At 48.3% G+C, this 16209-nt stretch overlaps 1 protein-coding gene across 6 annotated transcripts in view; it reads right to left on the bottom strand.

Moving 5' to 3' along the window:
* The window catches only part of Tbc1d22a (TBC1 domain family member 22A), a 315829-nt gene extending 307679 nt beyond the window's left edge, over positions 1–8150 (bottom strand). For all 6 annotated transcript variants that reach the window (XM_027954562.2, XM_027954560.2, XM_027954561.2 and 3 more), the window contains exon 1: positions 7938–8150. In XM_027954562.2, coding sequence (XP_027810363.2) covers positions 7938–7999 — 62 coding nt within the window. In that variant the 5' untranslated portion in view covers positions 8000–8150. The remainder of the gene's footprint in view (positions 1–7937) is intronic.
* Positions 8151–16209: the final 8059 nt, after the last annotated feature.

Here is a 16209-nt window from a genome sequence, read left to right on the forward strand (position 1 = left end):
CTCCAAGGAGCATGGGCCTTGGGCAGAGGCTCAGCTTCCTCACTGCTGCCCAAGCAGGGAGGCAGGCAGTCATGGAAGAGAACCCCCATAATGCCAGGCCCCGCCTGCACCCGGGCCCCGCCCACACCCAGGCCCCGCCCCAACAGCATCCTCAGCTCTGGCTCTGACTGCAGTAAGGGAATCCACAGCTTCTCTAACCAGCTGAGCACATCAAATTTTATGTGCCTCGTCATGACCCTCAGCACTTGGGGGTGGAACCTCCACACATTTCCCCAGGAAAGAGGAAATGACATTTCAGAAAGAGAGAACAAGAAGGCTGGGCATACTCAAAACAGAAGTCTCCCTTAACAGGGCACCCCCAAAATGGGAAGAACGCAGCAGCCCCATTCCCTCCTCAGTCCCTCAGGGCCCAGACACCTCTACCTCCTCTCTGCAAAGGGCACCAGACTGAACCTAGAAGCAGCTGCTCACCTTGCCCCAGAAGAACCCCAGAGAGGTCTCCAGGCCCTGAGAAGCCAGGCCTCTGGCTAAGCTCAGCAGGCTCCAAGGACAGCGGGCCCAGCAAGTCCTAAGGGAGTTCTCCCCACCCTTGGACGCCCTCAGAGATGTGCAAAAAAGGGCTGCAGGGTACAGACACAAGGCACGTGCTAAGACATCAAGAGCACAAACTGTGGACACTGATTCCTTAGGTTCAAGCCCAGGCTCTCTCCCAAACTGAGTGACTCTGAGCAAGTGATTCAGCTTTCAAGTCTGCTTCCTCATCTGTAAGCCCCTTCCCCACTGCAGCAGCTATAAAGACTGGCCCAAGGCAAGCACTGAACAATCACTAGAACGAGGTATCCTCCACAGCCTGGTCCTTCTGGGCTTCCATCTCCACACCATGAGCACAGCACAGAACACCTGCCCTGGGACTGCTCTGCACAGACCTCTCCCTGGAGTCTTCAAGAGTGAACCCTGTGCTAGGTCATTCCTGTTCCCAAACACAGTGACGATCAGGTCCTCTACCCCTCACTCTCCCCACAGCAGGAACACCAGCAACTGTTCCAGGACCCCGCGGCACCAAAAGGGGCTGCACAGAGCAGACCAGCACATTGCTGAAGCTGGTCTTGAACTCGTGATCCTCCTGTCTCTACCTCCCGAGTTGCTGGGATTATAAGCGGCATCACCACACTGAGCTCTTTAATTTTAAATGAAGACAAAAATTACTTAACAAATCCTGACTAATAAATGCTGACTAGTGTGAGAAACAGAAAGTGTGCTGCTCCATTTTCAGAATACAGTGTTAGCCTTAACTGATAAGGTCCAACTGTAACCATTTTAAGTACAGCCCTTCCCTTTGCCAGGCCCAAATTTTAAAATCAGTCAATCATGTAGACTGTAACCCAAGCTCCTTCTCTGGATCAGGGCAAGAGGCAGTGCTGCCTTAGGGATAAAACTAGGTGGACTGCTTGCCCACATGAGCAAGCTAGCCAGATTCCCTAGAGCCCTTCTGGCAGAAGTCAAGTTTGCCTTACCCATCCATCTTCAAGCACGCATTTGATTTCTCGTGGCTCCTAGGAATTTCTAATATAAAGTAAGCCAGAAAGCAGAAGACTGAACCTGTCGGAAGGTAGGGAGGGGTGTCACTTTCTGGCCCCACAAGAGCCAAGACAGCCCTATCCACTTTCCACTGCCCTCATCCTGGCTGCACGTGGGCCAGGCTAGACCACAGTGGTCTGGGAAAAAGGAAAAGAAACAAGTCATACTCTGTATCTTCTTTGCTTCCACCTTGCCCTCCTCTTTCCTTAACAATTTGCAGGTATAAGACACCACTTTCTACTCTCATGATTTAATAAATCATTAAGGATTTATTATTTTAAGTCATTCTTGTCTGCATTTAAAATTAACAAGAGCCCAGTATGGTGACACCCACTTACAATCCCGGCAACTGGGGAGGTTGAGTCAGGAGGATCATATATTCAAGGCGGTCTCAGCAACTTAGCAAGACCCTGCCTCAAAATTTGGGGGAAAAAAAAAATGTGCTCAGTGTAACTCAGTGGTAAAGCACCACTGGGTTTCAAAAAAATAAAATTAACAAGAGTACAGAGTTGCTGTATTAAACAAATATGTAAGAGGAAAAATAAGATTCACCTTAAATTTGTCTTTAAAATGTCTCTGAGAGGGCTGGGGTTATGGCTCATTGGCAGAGCACTTGCCTAGCATGTGTGAGGCACTGCGTTCCCCAGCACATTAAAAAAATAATAATAAAAATAAATAAATAAAGGTATTGTGTCCATCTATAACTAAAAAAATTTTTTTAAAAGTGTCTCAGAGACATTAAGTTACATGAAAAGTGACTACTGGAGAGAAAAACAAGTAAAAGGGACTGGGACCATGGTGACAACTCACCCACCAGTGCTCCCAAGGCCTGCATCACACAGAGGGACGAGGGGAAAAACCCGACTCCCCGCCCAATACACAATCCCTGCCAGGACATAAACTCCAGGGCTCCTGGGCTTTGAAACAGGGAAAATCGGGAGTGAGGGTTCTTCCCAGAAAACAGCCACTTCAAACCCACAAGCAAGGACATAAAGAGCTGTAAGAACACAGGACAGAGACCTAGTGCCAGGGCGCAGCTAAGCATTTGACAAGAGCCTCTACCTGGTTCCTGGGCCCTGCCCTCCAACCACCTCCTGTCACCTGAGACCAACTGCACTTTGCAGAGCTCCTCCTGCAGTTACAAGGCCGCTAACCAAGGTACCCCTGCCCGTGTCCAAGAGCAGGATTCTGCTGAGGGAAATGCTGGAGGCAACCTGCAATTCCTTCCCCTCAGATACCCTTTAGCACATTCCCCAAGACGTGCGCGCATGCACACATATTATCTTAAAGTTGTAGAGGTCAGAAGTCCAAAGGGATGTCACCAGCTAAAGTCTGGGAGTCAGTCAGGTATCTTCCTTCCTGGAAGCTCAAAGGAAGAAGCCCTTTCCTGCACATTCTGGATGTGGGCAGAATTAAGTTTCTTACAGTTGCAGGACTAAGATCCCCATTCTCCTGTCAGTGGAAGGCCATTCCCAGTTTCTAAAGGCACTCACATTCTAAAGGGAGGACACGACCATTCTATCCACATAGGACCCTGTTATTCTGCCAACGTGCCCATAGTGCTGCCTCCCAGGGCACACCAGCCAGCATTTGTACCTCTGTGCTGGCTGCCCCTGCTCCTCTAGCCTCCTTGGGCCATGTCTGCTTGCCTACATTCAACATAGCCGCTGGGACCTCAGAGGCGTTCACCACATCTGAATGACTTCATTATCCCCCAGCAACACCTCTCCTTCAGCTGGTGACAGACGCTGGCCTACTGAGCTGACTATCCCATTTGCTCAGATTCCTCCAGGGTCCAACAGTGGAAGCTGGAAGCTGACAGAACCAGGCACTCAGACCTGCCTCTGCTCCAGCTGCGTCCCAAGCACCATGACTTGCCGTAGTCAAGCTGGCCTTTCTTGACACATCGCCTTACAAATGTCATGCCACACATGCCAGGCTCAAGCCTAGCTCCTGTCAGCAGAGTTGTGCTAAAACAGCAAACACCACACCCCTGCTGAAAGGCTGCCTGTGTTCCTGAACCCAGCGCACAGGGTTTGCCTTGCGGTGGAATTCCAAATGCAACTGTGGAAAGCAACAGCCTTCGAGCGCCAAGCGAGTCCACAGCCCAAGAAAGAGCAGGCCTCAGAGAGTCAGAGACCACAGTTCCAGACTCTGACCACATGCCTCTGCCTCTCCCCACCACCGAGACTGAGGTTTGCTAGAGCCTCCTACCTGGTCCCAGGGCTTCTGCCCTTGCTCCCCTCATACCTCCAGCCTCAACGGAGCAGCCAAAGCCATCCTGTTACACCAAGGCAGCCCATGCCACACCTCTGCTCAAGCCTCCACAGGCCCCTCACCCCTTCAGAATGAATGCATAACAATCTATCCTTCACTGTGACCACACGACTGGCTGTAGTCACACTGGCCACTTGCTCCTCTCCTCAAGTATCCCAGCCCCACTGCTGGGTCAGCACCTTGGTGCCTGCTCATCCCTCTGCCTGAACTGCTCTTCTCTCAGCTGCCCAGGGGGCTTTCCCTCACCTCCTGCAAATCTTTACTCAAATGGCATCTTCTCAGTGAGGAGGTCCCCAAGCACCTTATCACCATGAAACCTTCCCTCTTGCACCTGCCTCTGAGCTACCTACCCGCCTTTCCCACCTAAAGTTTTGACAGTAGTTATCACCTCCCAACAGTGAAACTCTCTCTTGATGGTTACTGATCCTCTGCTCTTCCACATCGTTGAGCTCCGTGAAAACATAGATCTTATTTTGTTCACTGATGTAACCATCACACCTGGAGCCAGTCCAGGCATAAAGCATGGGTCAAATAAACACTGGATAAATGACTTATCAAACTCTCAAAACTAGTCCTAGAGGCCTCTCCTTTTCTAATCAAAGAGAATCCACCTAGACCAAACAAACCTTCCCCTGGACACCACAGCCACACAGGTCTAATACAATCCCCTCACATTTTGGATGCAGAAACCAATGGCTTCAGAGTGACAAGACATGGTGAATGTCAAACAGATAACAGAAAGAGAAGGCTAGAACCCACTCAACTCCTACTCAGAGGTCTTTCTACCAGACCACATTTGGCTGCCTCATCCAGAAAGGCAATTTCTAAAAAAAAAAAAGATGAAAAGAAATTTAACATGAAAAAGAAAGTCTCAAATACACAACCAAAGACCAGGGGGTGCACAGAACAGAGGGTTTACCAATAAGACCAACTCTCATGCAGCACATGACCTTGACCTCTTCAGACCAACGTGAAAGAGTCTGGATGAACCACCATTTCTCAGTACTAACAATGTAAGATGAGGCACACTCCCTAACCTTGCAGAATTCACTGCCTAGTGAAAAAGGTAACTCATAAAAGAATACCAAAGTTCAAGCTGCACATCTACAGGCAAAGCTTTAAAAAGAGGCATGCTGCAGGTGAATTCTGAAAAGTAAGAAAAGAAAGCCCAGCAAAGGGAGGGAAGGAACATTCAGGTAGACCACAAGAGCTCAAAAGCGAGAGGCACTAAACAGCATGGTACAAAGAAGAACCCAGAAGCCCATTAGCACTGCTGAGGGCAAATTTCAAAGAAAGGCTGGGTGGGAGATGTGGCTAAACATTTTGAGTAGTGATGAGGTTATAAAGCGCCTTAGATGTCATGCAAAAACATCCACTTGTGGGATGACATTGCAAGAGAACTGACCAACGGGTTTTAACCCAGTCTGCCTCAGTGAGTGTTGCCTAGAGGACAAAGCATGTGTTTTACAAACTACAAAATAACGGTAAACATAACACTTATGAAACACCAAGAACAGGACCAGTCAAACTGAGTGCTTGATAAACATAGCCACATGTCATAGCATCGTTAAGGGTTGTGCTGTACAGGTCCCTCCACAGTCAAGTACACTATGGTAGGTGTAGTCTCTCTCCTGGGTTTCCCTGCTGGAGGTTCATTATCATGGAAACCACTGGCAAAGCCACAGGAGCCTGGTTAACAGCTCTGCTAGAACGGCACTGGCATAGGTGAAGACCCAGAGTGTGGGCAGTGACCACCACCTACTGATAGAAAAAACACACCATAACAACTCTTCTTCATGGAGAGTTCCATTCTGTCACAGGTGAGGGCCACAGAATGGAAAGCAACCCAGAGGCTGGAGAGGCCTCTCTTTTGGGCCCAACTTCTTGAATTTGCCTTGCCCTCTTCAGTAACAGCCTCTGACAACTCTCAAAACTCCACTGCATCTCTGTAACTGTACCTGGAAGCTGCTCTCAAAAGGGCCTAAGACACAGCATGGCACCAAACTCCAAGGCTGGCTAATGCCACTTTCACAAAAGAAACTGGAGGCCATATTAGTTTCCTTTGGCTGCCACCACAAATATAGTGGCTTAAAATAACAGACATGTACTATCAGTTTTGGAGACCACAATCGTGAAACTGAAGTATCAGCAGGGCCATGCTCTCTAAGAAACTCTAAGGGAGGATCCTTCTCAGGCACTTCCAGCTTCTGGTGGCTGCCAGCCATCCCTGGCTCTCACTGGCTTGTAAACACGTGGCTCCAACCTCTATGTCCATCTTCACATGGCCGTCTTCCTTATGTCTCTGAGTCTGTGTTCAAATTTCCCTTTTTTATGAGGACTCTGGTCTTTGGATTAGGGCCGATCCAAATCCAAGACTTGTTAATTTTGCAAAGATCCCATTTCCAAAAAAAGTTCACACTCACAGGTTCCACACAGACATGAACTTAGAGAAGACACTACTCAACTCAGTACAAAGACAAACTACCAAGAGACACCGTCTTCAATCCAAAGGTTTATTCACTGTTTTAACTACACAACAGCTCTATTATTCTTCCTTCTCCTTTGATTGTTAAGAACTAATTAGAGGGCCCTGGATGTAGCCCAGTAGCAGAGAGCTTGCCTAGCATGCAGGAAGACTTGGGTTCTATCCCCAGCACCACTAATAATAATAATAATAACAGGGGCTGGGGTTGTGGCTCAGTGGTAGAGCACTGGCCTCGCATGTGTGAGACCCTGGGTTTGATCCTCAGCACCACATAAAAATAAATAAGTGAAATAAAGGTATTGTGTCCAACTACAACTTAAAAATAAATATTTTTTAAAAATAATGATAACAACAACAACAACTAGAATTTAGATGAAAAGGTCCAAAACCTCAAGCCCTAAAAGCAACATATAAAAGTTATACTGCCATGGGATCCTTTTCCCTGTCACCACTAGGACCTCCTATACCCTACTATTTCAGAATTTTCACTTTATCTTGGACCCTAACATTGGTTTTGATGAAAACTCATATTGTTCAGTCAAGCCTAACACTGGCAGATAAAACAGGGACTCTGGCCACCTTTGATGGCTCCCTTCAAGTCACTGTATCTGCACCATCAGTAACTCCTGGCTAACTCCCCAAGACGCTGAAAAACAACCTTTTCTGACTGGATGAAGTGAATGCCAAAGTTTACGATTCTAAAACTCACACGATGGGGTCTACTGTGAAACAAAGGCGCACAGATCACTTCACCGTGCTCATGAGGATTCTACTTATTTTACACAATTCTTAATTTTCAAGATCGCAGGCTTTCGCCTCTTGAAGCGCTCGCCTCCAACCAGTTCCCACCAATAGCTGACCTCACCCGAGGTATCTCCCAGGTAGCACCCTCCTTCCTCAGGGCCCCAGGTAGAACCCTCCTTCCTCAGGACCCCAGGTAGAACCCTCCTTCCCCAGGGTCCCAGGTAGCTCCCTCCTTCCCCAGAGTCCCAGGTAGCTCCCTCCTTCCCCAGGGTCCCAGGTAGCACCCTCCTTCCCCAGGGTCCCAGGTAGCTCCCTCCTTCCCCAGGGTCCCAGGTAGCACCCTCCTTCCCCAGGGTCCCAGGTAGCACCCTCCTTCCCCAGGGCCCAGGTAGCATGCTCCTTCCCCAGGGCCCAGCGACAGAGGACTTTGAAGCTGTACGACTTCCAAGGTGCACCCAGGTATTAACTTTTTTAACTGTAATTTGCTTCATGCGTTCGTTGACACAACTCTGGAGTTGGTTTTGGGGCCAGAAAGTGGGAAGATGGGAATTCTCAGGGCGCCTCCAACGCTCCTGCAGGCTCCAGGCCAGAGCCGCAGCCCAGCAGAGCTGGAGGCCCTTCGCGCCGGCCCAACGCCCGGCCCGGCTGCCCGGGAGCCTCCAAGTCCGCGCTCCGGACAGCCCTCGACGGCGCCTCCCCTCCTGGCCAGCCCGCTCTCCGGGCGGCCACTGGCACCGCCGGGACCCTACGGAATCCCCTCCCTAGACCCCGTCTCCACCCGCAGCCCGGCAGGTCAACTCAGCCACTTGACCTCTGACCCCTGACCCGACCCGGTCTTCCTTGTCACACCCACCTGCCCGGGACCTTGCTGTTGCTGCGCTTCCAGAACTGCTTCCTGGCCCCGTCGCTGGCCATGGTTCCTCCTCATCCCTCACGTCCGCGGCCCCGACACTCCGAGTGTGGCCGGCCCGCCCCCGGCAGCCCTTTCCCGTAACCCGGGCGGCCCCAGAGCACTCCCGGGACTCCTCAGCGTAGAGCCCAGAGGCTCTTCCGCCTCGCTCCGGAAGTTGTGGATCCGCGCGCCCGGAAGTCCCGCCTCCGTCCAGGCGGCGTGTGACGTCATTACAGCGCGACGCTGGGAGGTGAGCGCGTTCCTGGCGCGGAGGCGGAGGTGGAGGCGGAGGTGAGTTGGCTGTCTTCGTGGAGGCTCCGGCCCTCCGGAGGCCTGAGCGCAACATTACCACAGCCAAGTCGGCCCGGTGTCCGTCGCCGGTTCGTTTATTGAGCGCCTTCCAAAGACTGACCCTAGACCAAAGCGGCAAGGCCGGGTTCTGGACCTGGAGCCCGTTTGTCGCTTGGGAAGCAGACCCCGCAGAAGGTGCGCCCCGCACCGCTTCGCCGGACACGAGTGGGCTTCAGTAAATACTGAGGACGAGCACGTGTACCATGCGGCGGGGCGGGCGACACAACCACGAAGTGACGTGGAGCGAGTCCCAGGCCGCTGACCAGGCGTCAGGTGAAGTTTGAGCACCGACGGAGCTTGAAGCGTTGGCCTGGCCGGCGCTCGACCACTTGGACACACGCTGCTTGGAATGTGGCCGGTGCTCACTGGGGTGTGTTTGGGGGTGAAATGCATACGGGACTCCAGTGGCTTGGTGTGAAAATAATAACTTTTACGTTGATTGCATGTTGAATGATAATATTTGGATATACTGGAGGCGATAGAATGTGTTGTTAAAATCATTTTGGGTTGTTTTTTTTTTTTTTTTTTTCCCTGAAGATTGTGTCTAGGAACGCGCTACCACTGAGCTCGTCCTGAGCTCTCTTTGTTGCCAAAAGCTTGGACCTTTTCCTCGATGCCAATCCAATAAGGAGGACACAGTTTTGAGAAAAAAGAGAAACACAGGAAGATTCCTGTCCCAAAGGCTATGATTCTGCCTATCTGCAGGAACCAGGGGACTTTTATAGAGGTGATTCAGAGAAAATGAGACTAGGGAGGAGAGATCAGGAAGGAGAAGATGGGATGGGGGAAGAAGTTTAAGGAAAAGAAGATTGGGTAAAAGAAAAAAAAAAGTGTTTCAAAGCCACACGGGATATGGTCAAAGCATCTCATCAAGTGAACGTGTTACATCTTTATTTTTATTTTGACACAGTCTGGGTAGGATTACAGTCATGCATAATTTTTTTTTTTTAATGTCACTACCAGAAAAGTTGAAATTGCATATGGGTTTGCATTATGTTTATGTGGCCTTAAACCAAAGTTGGGGGTGGGGGAGACTGGCATTGCAGGCTGAAGTTTTGTTTGTTTTCCCATATAGATGAGTTTTAGTACAACATTTAGGAGCTTCTGGAAACACCATCAGTTTTATTTAGAAACTAATTACATTGTATTCTTTTCAGGCCAGCTGCTTGGTAGGAAAAAAACAATACCATTGAACTACACCCTCAGCTCCTGATTATATTTTCTGATTAATGAAAGCTGGAGAGGCTGAGGCAGGAGGATCTCAAGGTCAAAACCTGCCTCAGCAACTTCTGGAGGCCCTACTTAGTGAGATCCTGTCACAAAATAAAAAAGTAGAAAGGGCTAGGGATTTGGTACAGTGGTTAAGTGCCTCTGAGTTCAGTTTCTGGTGCCAAAAAAAAAAATTTTTTTCCATGCCTCTTCATATACTGATGAGTATAATCAATTTAGTACTTGTTCCATGCTAGGTGTCCCACTAAGGTACTTTATATGCATAACCTCAATCATTCCAACCATGTCCTCAGGGGTACACAGCAGCCTGAAAGGCTCTATTAACTCTCATAACACTCAACTTTTATACTTGCTAATAGCAAATCCTTCTACAATTCTGCATGCCCTGCAACATCTACCTGACCACATTTTTATTATATCTGTGTCCACTTTTAGCTTGTAGGATATTGCCAAGTATGGCCTGTGCCTTATCCACAGCAACAGCCTCAACACCTCACACAGGAGGCCTTCCATAAATGCTTGAAAAATGGATGACAACCGCAGGAACTCAAGGTATCCCCTTTTGCCATGGTGATAGAAACTCCCAGGAATCTCCATCCAGCAATCTCAATGGATCCTTGATGACCCCTTTCAAACAACTACTAGGTGCTCAGGGATCCTTTGTGGCATAGCTATAAGAACTCTCCTGGGCTTAATTTCTCTACACAACCTCAAGGAATTTCCAGAGATCTGTAAAATGATGACTTCTAAAAGACCCTTTACTTATAGCCTCAGGAACTCTCCTGGAATCCTCTGCTAGTGGAATTCAGGACAGCCCCAGAGATGAACTCCAAAAACCTGTTCTTTACAGCTCAGTCTGACTTATTGCAAGAATTAGTGAATGGAGCTGGGCAAAGTGATGCGTGTCTGTCATTCCAGCTACTGGGGAGGCTGAGACAAGGATCGCAAGTTTGAGGCCCATCTGGGCAAATTAGCAAGACCCTGTCTCAAAAATTTTTAAGAGGGCTAGGATGTAATTTAGAGGAAGAACATTCCTAGGTTCAATTCTTGGTATTGCAAAAAAGAAAAAAAAAAATCAGTAAGGACAGAAATTAAAATGATGGAAGCAGAAAGGAAGGGAAAACAAAGTTTGCCCGAAAAAATTGACAGTGACTAGTCAGATGCAGTCCTTCCCCATAGTTTACTGTAGGTGTCCTAACTGCTGTCTTGGAAGAAGTAGTAAAACATTGACTTGAAGGCTTCTAGACTGGCTTAAACGGTCTTAGAGGGGACACCAGAGCAGAGTGAGAAGACTGGTGATCAGAAGCAGGTCAAGGTCATCACAGTCAAAAAGACAAAGCCAGGATAGTTCATTTCCAGAGATGGATCTAAGCAAAGGGGACAGATGAAATTCAAAAGCGGAGCCTGGTAGAAGGCCAGGTTTGAAAGCCAAAGTGATAACAGATGTGGAATCTGGGAGTAGGGCCTATGCAGATATCAAACAGGACACATCCCCAAGTCCCAGAGCTACAAAATGAGCAGAACCCTTTTTATTCATTTTTCTTTTTTAAGGAACACATGGGGAAATGCTAATTGGAAGTGCATATAGGTGCACAGTGTTGGGGATGGAACCCAGGGCCTCATGCACACTAGGCAAGTGCTCTACCACTGAACTATATCCCCAGCTCTCTCTTTAAGACAAGATCTAAGAAATAACCCAGCTGATTTCAAATTTCTGGGTTCAAATGATCCTCTCAGCTCAACCTTCCAAGTAGCTAGAACTACAGATGTGGGAAGTAATTTTTGTACAACAAACTTACTAGGCTTATAATTGCTACTATTTAAGACAAATGCAAACTAATGTACCATTTCACACTTAACAGACTGGCAAAAATTTAAAATCTATCAATGTCAAAATTGATGAGAACAAGCTGGGTGCAGTGGCACACGCCTGTAATCTCAGCAACTCAGGAGGCTGAGGCAGGAGGATGGTGAATTCAAAACCAGTCTCAGCAAAAACAAAGCACTAAGCAACTCAGGGAGACCCTGTGTCTAAATAAAATACAAAATAGGGCTGGGGATGTGGCTCAGTAAGTAATTGAGAGCCCCCAAGTTCAATCCCCAGTACCCCCCCAAAAAAAAATGATGATCCCATGGGTTTTGTGAAAAGAGCTTTCATGCCTTGCTAGAAGAGGTATAAATGGTTTGATATCATTGAGTGACCATTTAGAAATTTCTAGTAAAGATACTCAGCAATTCCCACTGGGCATTTGCCATGGAGCAACTTGCCAAGATGTGCAGACAAGAATATTTGTTGTGCCATTGCTTCTAGTGATGGTGGGGGGTTAGAGGGAAAAGCATTCAAAGTGTGATCTGCAGGAGAATTGACAAATTGCAGTTATCCAATAAATACCATATGGTAGTAAAAAAGGAATAAATTGATTTTGCATACATCTGTGTTAATTTCACAAATCATTGAGAAAAGTTTCTTATGAATGCATATGATATAATACCAGCTAATTCTCTTGTTAATTTTTAGTTGTCAATGGATCTTTAACGGTGCTGAGGATCAAAATCAGGGCCTCACACATGCCAGGCTAGTGCTGTACCACTGAGCCACAACTCCAGCCCCCAGTACTATTGTTTTCTTAATCTGTAAATAACAAGTTTTCCAAAGCATGAGAATGTTAAGAGCTAAATGCAGAAGAGTAGTTGCCTCTGGGTGTTGCTGGAATGATCGGTATGGAGCTCACAGGAGGGTTAGTTGCACAATTGTGCCTTATTTCTTAAGGCAGATAGAATGTGTTCAGGTGTGTATGGTAGTTTTATGACTTTTCTATATATAAGATTTTCATAACACATAAAAATGTAGTTATTGAGCTCTTTGCACTGTACAAGGAGCTACTGCAAACTGCAGGAAAAGGCAAAGGCAGACAACAGTGACTGGACAGGAGTCTAGAGAGCTGATCGCATCTAGGACTCTTGTGGCCATTGTTGAAGATTGCTTAGGTGTTGATGGGACAAAATGCAAAAAACATTAGTGCTAACTCAAAGAGATAAGGAAACTGAACCTCTGGGTAACAGATAAGGTTTTCAGAATGGCTAGATTTATGATACAGGTTGAATTCCATAGGGAACAGGTAGTGAAACATACTTGCACATAGGTGGTTTATTGAGGAGAAGTTGAACTGTGATGAGCTACATCATAGGCATCAGGCAAACCCAAGAGATGGCCCTCCAGACAGATGTCAGTGGAGCCTTCGCAGCACTGCATACTGTCTTCGGGTGTGCCACCTCAGGGGGGCAGTGCATAATCCTAGGAGACAAAGTGGCCCTGGGCTGAGGGCATTTGCCAAGGAAGGTAACTTCCCTTCTTGTCTGCCAGGACCCATGGTTGCTGTGCCCTTCTCAGGCATGGCTATTGTACTGGTCCACCTGCCATTGGAGTTGGGCAGCAGAGCACCAAGAGACACCCAGTGAGTCACTCTACTAGACTGGCCATCTAGAACAGCAGAGGTGCTAGCCGGGTTGTGGGATCTGCGTACCTCCAAGAACGCTCCAGACTTCTTATCAGTTCCCCTAGGAAAGGGCATCAACCAGAGTCCTGGAGCTGCTCTTCCCAGATGGGTGGACATAAATGAAGCCAAGGGAAGCTTATCATGGGTGCAGCCCAGACCTCCCCTTTAGGACTGAGGCTTTCTCGCCCAGCTGCTGCTGATTTGTGGAGAAAGTTTCTACCTTGGCCTTGTCTTTGTGACTGTTGCTCATGACATCGACCTGTTCCTTACCATCAGTCTTCTGACTTGTACTGGCCTCCCTTCTAGCCCTTGTGTCATTTGTGGACAAAATATGTTTTCTAATCTAGAGCATGGCTAAGATCTAACATCTATGGCTTCACATTCATTTGTGTCCAAAATCAATCATAAATTTGTCCTGCAAACAGGCCTATTGCCTCCTTTTATGTTTTCATCACCTCCTTTGCAAAAAGATGGACCCTCAGTTTAATGCAGAAATTTTCAGTTTTATACCCAGCCACTCCCATGGGTGGACTAGACACTCTGAAGCCCACACAGACCCAGTGAATCACATCCTCCCTCACCATGCAAGTGCTGGGATGATGGGAAGGGAGTCTTCTACTGGGGGCCCATGTTTCGACCGAAGACTCCTGTTGCGTATTGGAAGGATGGATATTGGTAAGCAACAATGGTCTCTAACACCTATAAAATGCACTAGCTCCCATGACTTGAACTAAAGGGTGAATAGTATAAGGATGGGTGTACCCAAAGACACCAACCTTTGGAGTTGTTGACAAATGAACCAACTACCTGGCAAAATGAGACGAACCATATCACTCAGCAATTTCTATTTCCCAGACTTCTCCCTCTGCTGGCCCACCAATCCTATTTGCTCTTACCTGCTAACTATCTTTTCTGTGTCCGTAAGTGTCTAGTTGCTCTGACCAGGTTTTCAACTAAAAGTACAGAACACTTGACCAACATTGGTTTAAACAAATAATCTATTTCCTTTCCAGAAAAAATTCAGAGGCAGGCAGCTGTTGGCCGAACTGCTTGGCAGTGCTGCAGGGGATGCTGTGGTGTGCCCAGACCCCTCTTTCAAGACCACACACAGCAGAGCCCCTCCCAGGGGATCAGCCTTGCCCACAGAGCCTCCTCAGCACTAGGACAGTCCACATTCAATGACTGGTCAGTGTGGAAAGATGAAAGACAGCCTCCTGCCTCAGTTTGGTCATCTCTGGAGAGCTGTCCCAGTTGACAAGCTAGCCATCAGGACAGACCTGCTGAGGCCTTTGTGACTGCAGTGCAACTCAACTTCTCTTTGCTCAGGGCTCTGCTCCTCAGTCCTTACATGTCCAATTCTCAGGTGCATCCCTAGCAAACCTCCTGCAGGGGAACCACCCCACATTTACTGTCTCAGACAAGTTAGACATCAAATTCAAGACTGGTTGGCTCATGGTCACAAGGTGGTGTCATGGCTCTATCATGGGCTCACCAGGACCCAACCAAAAAGGGTTAGAAGAGGGCAGAAGAAGAAAACCTTTCTCACCTCTTGAGTTTTTTATCCCATAGGTTGTGTTTTATACCCAGCCAACTTTCTCATTGGCCAGAACTAACTCAGCAGCAAATGATAGACCAATCACTGTGGAGAGTAGACTTACATGACTAGTTTGGACCAATAAAAACCTCCCCTCTGGAACCAGAAGGGACCACTTTCCCTCAAAGGAATGAATCTTGGCACATTACAAAAGCAGTGCTCTGTTTGCAGAGGAGAGGATGGGGTTGGCTGGGGAAGTCACCAAAGTGACTCTCACAAGTAGGAGAAGCCAGAAGCCGCTGGTCAGGACTCTGAGAATTACCTGAAATTCAAGGAACAGAACCACCCAGCTCATTTTCTCACCTCTGCCCGACCATCCTCACAACTCTGCCATGGCATTCGAATCTGATCATAATGTGACATTAGTATCCCATCTGAGACCCTCCAGGGGTTCCCATTGCCTTCTGGGGAAAGTCAAGCTCCAGGGTGGGCTGTAAGGACCTTTGTGTTCAGCATGCTTTCTTGCTTACCACTCCACACTCTACTCTTGCTTTCCCCACAAGCCAAAATCAGGGTGGAGAAGGGATCCCAAAGTCCCCGTGGGCTAGGTGGCTTCTAGTCTTCCATGACCAGTGTCTTTCCTGGGTGAACAACAGTCCTGAGAAGGATCTGGGGGTCTGTGTCTTTTTCACCTGTTTATATGCTTTATTTACATGTACCAAGCGCCTTGGAGGGGCAGAAAAAAACTCTTAGCAAAGCTGCATTCTGCTTTCTCTGCCCTCAGATGGGCCGTTTCAGCTCAGGGCACATCTCTGAAGGCCTTTGTAACCAGCCAGCACCTCCCAAGGGGCTCATTCTCCCTGCTAGGTTTCCTGGAGCTGCAGCGCCCTTGGGAATTTATCTTGCACTTGGGGTGAACAGGTCCAGTGACACCTGCTGTGCTTCCTGTGGTTATCCAGTCGCCACAGAGCTGGAGACGGAGGGCTGCCCACGTTTATTCTCTCTCAGTTTTGGGGTGAGCCTCACAGGGCTGAGGCCAAGGACTGCAAGGCTGGGTCCTTCTGAAGGTTCCGACGGACAGTCTGTCTTTCTGGCTTCCTTTTGCTCCTGCATTTTTTTTTTTTTTGCTCCTTCCTCTGTTCTAAGAGAGTGTCCCCCATTCTTCACCATCAACACAGTATCTTCTCTCCTGACTGCAGCAGTCTGGCTGGGCACAATTCATGAGCCACTTATCAAGCAGAAATGAACTTTATTTTTAGAAAACACACACACACACACACACACACACACACACGCTGCACCACACAGCTCTTCAGGAATTCCCTCAGAGCCCAACTGCCACCACTGGCTTCCCACAAGCCTCTCTACCCCCCCCCCCACTCCTCCTGCTCTTGAGGCTGATTGGCTGGGTCGTTTGGGCGGAGCCAAAAAAGTTCCCCAATGAGCAGCTCCCTGGTCTGAAAGGGCGGGGAAACAGCCCAATGAGCATCACCTGAGAGGAGCCAATCAGCTGGAAGTTTGCTGAGGCAGCTGTGAGCCAATCATCAGCTGACAGCTGGAAGTTGGCTGGGACCCCTTCAGCTGTGGCTCTCAACACCTGATTCCTCTGGATCTCCCTTTA

This window comes from Marmota flaviventris, chromosome 3, assembly GCF_047511675.1.
Source record: "Marmota flaviventris isolate mMarFla1 chromosome 3, mMarFla1.hap1, whole genome shotgun sequence".
Classification (NCBI taxonomy): domain Eukaryota; kingdom Metazoa; phylum Chordata; class Mammalia; order Rodentia; family Sciuridae; genus Marmota; species Marmota flaviventris.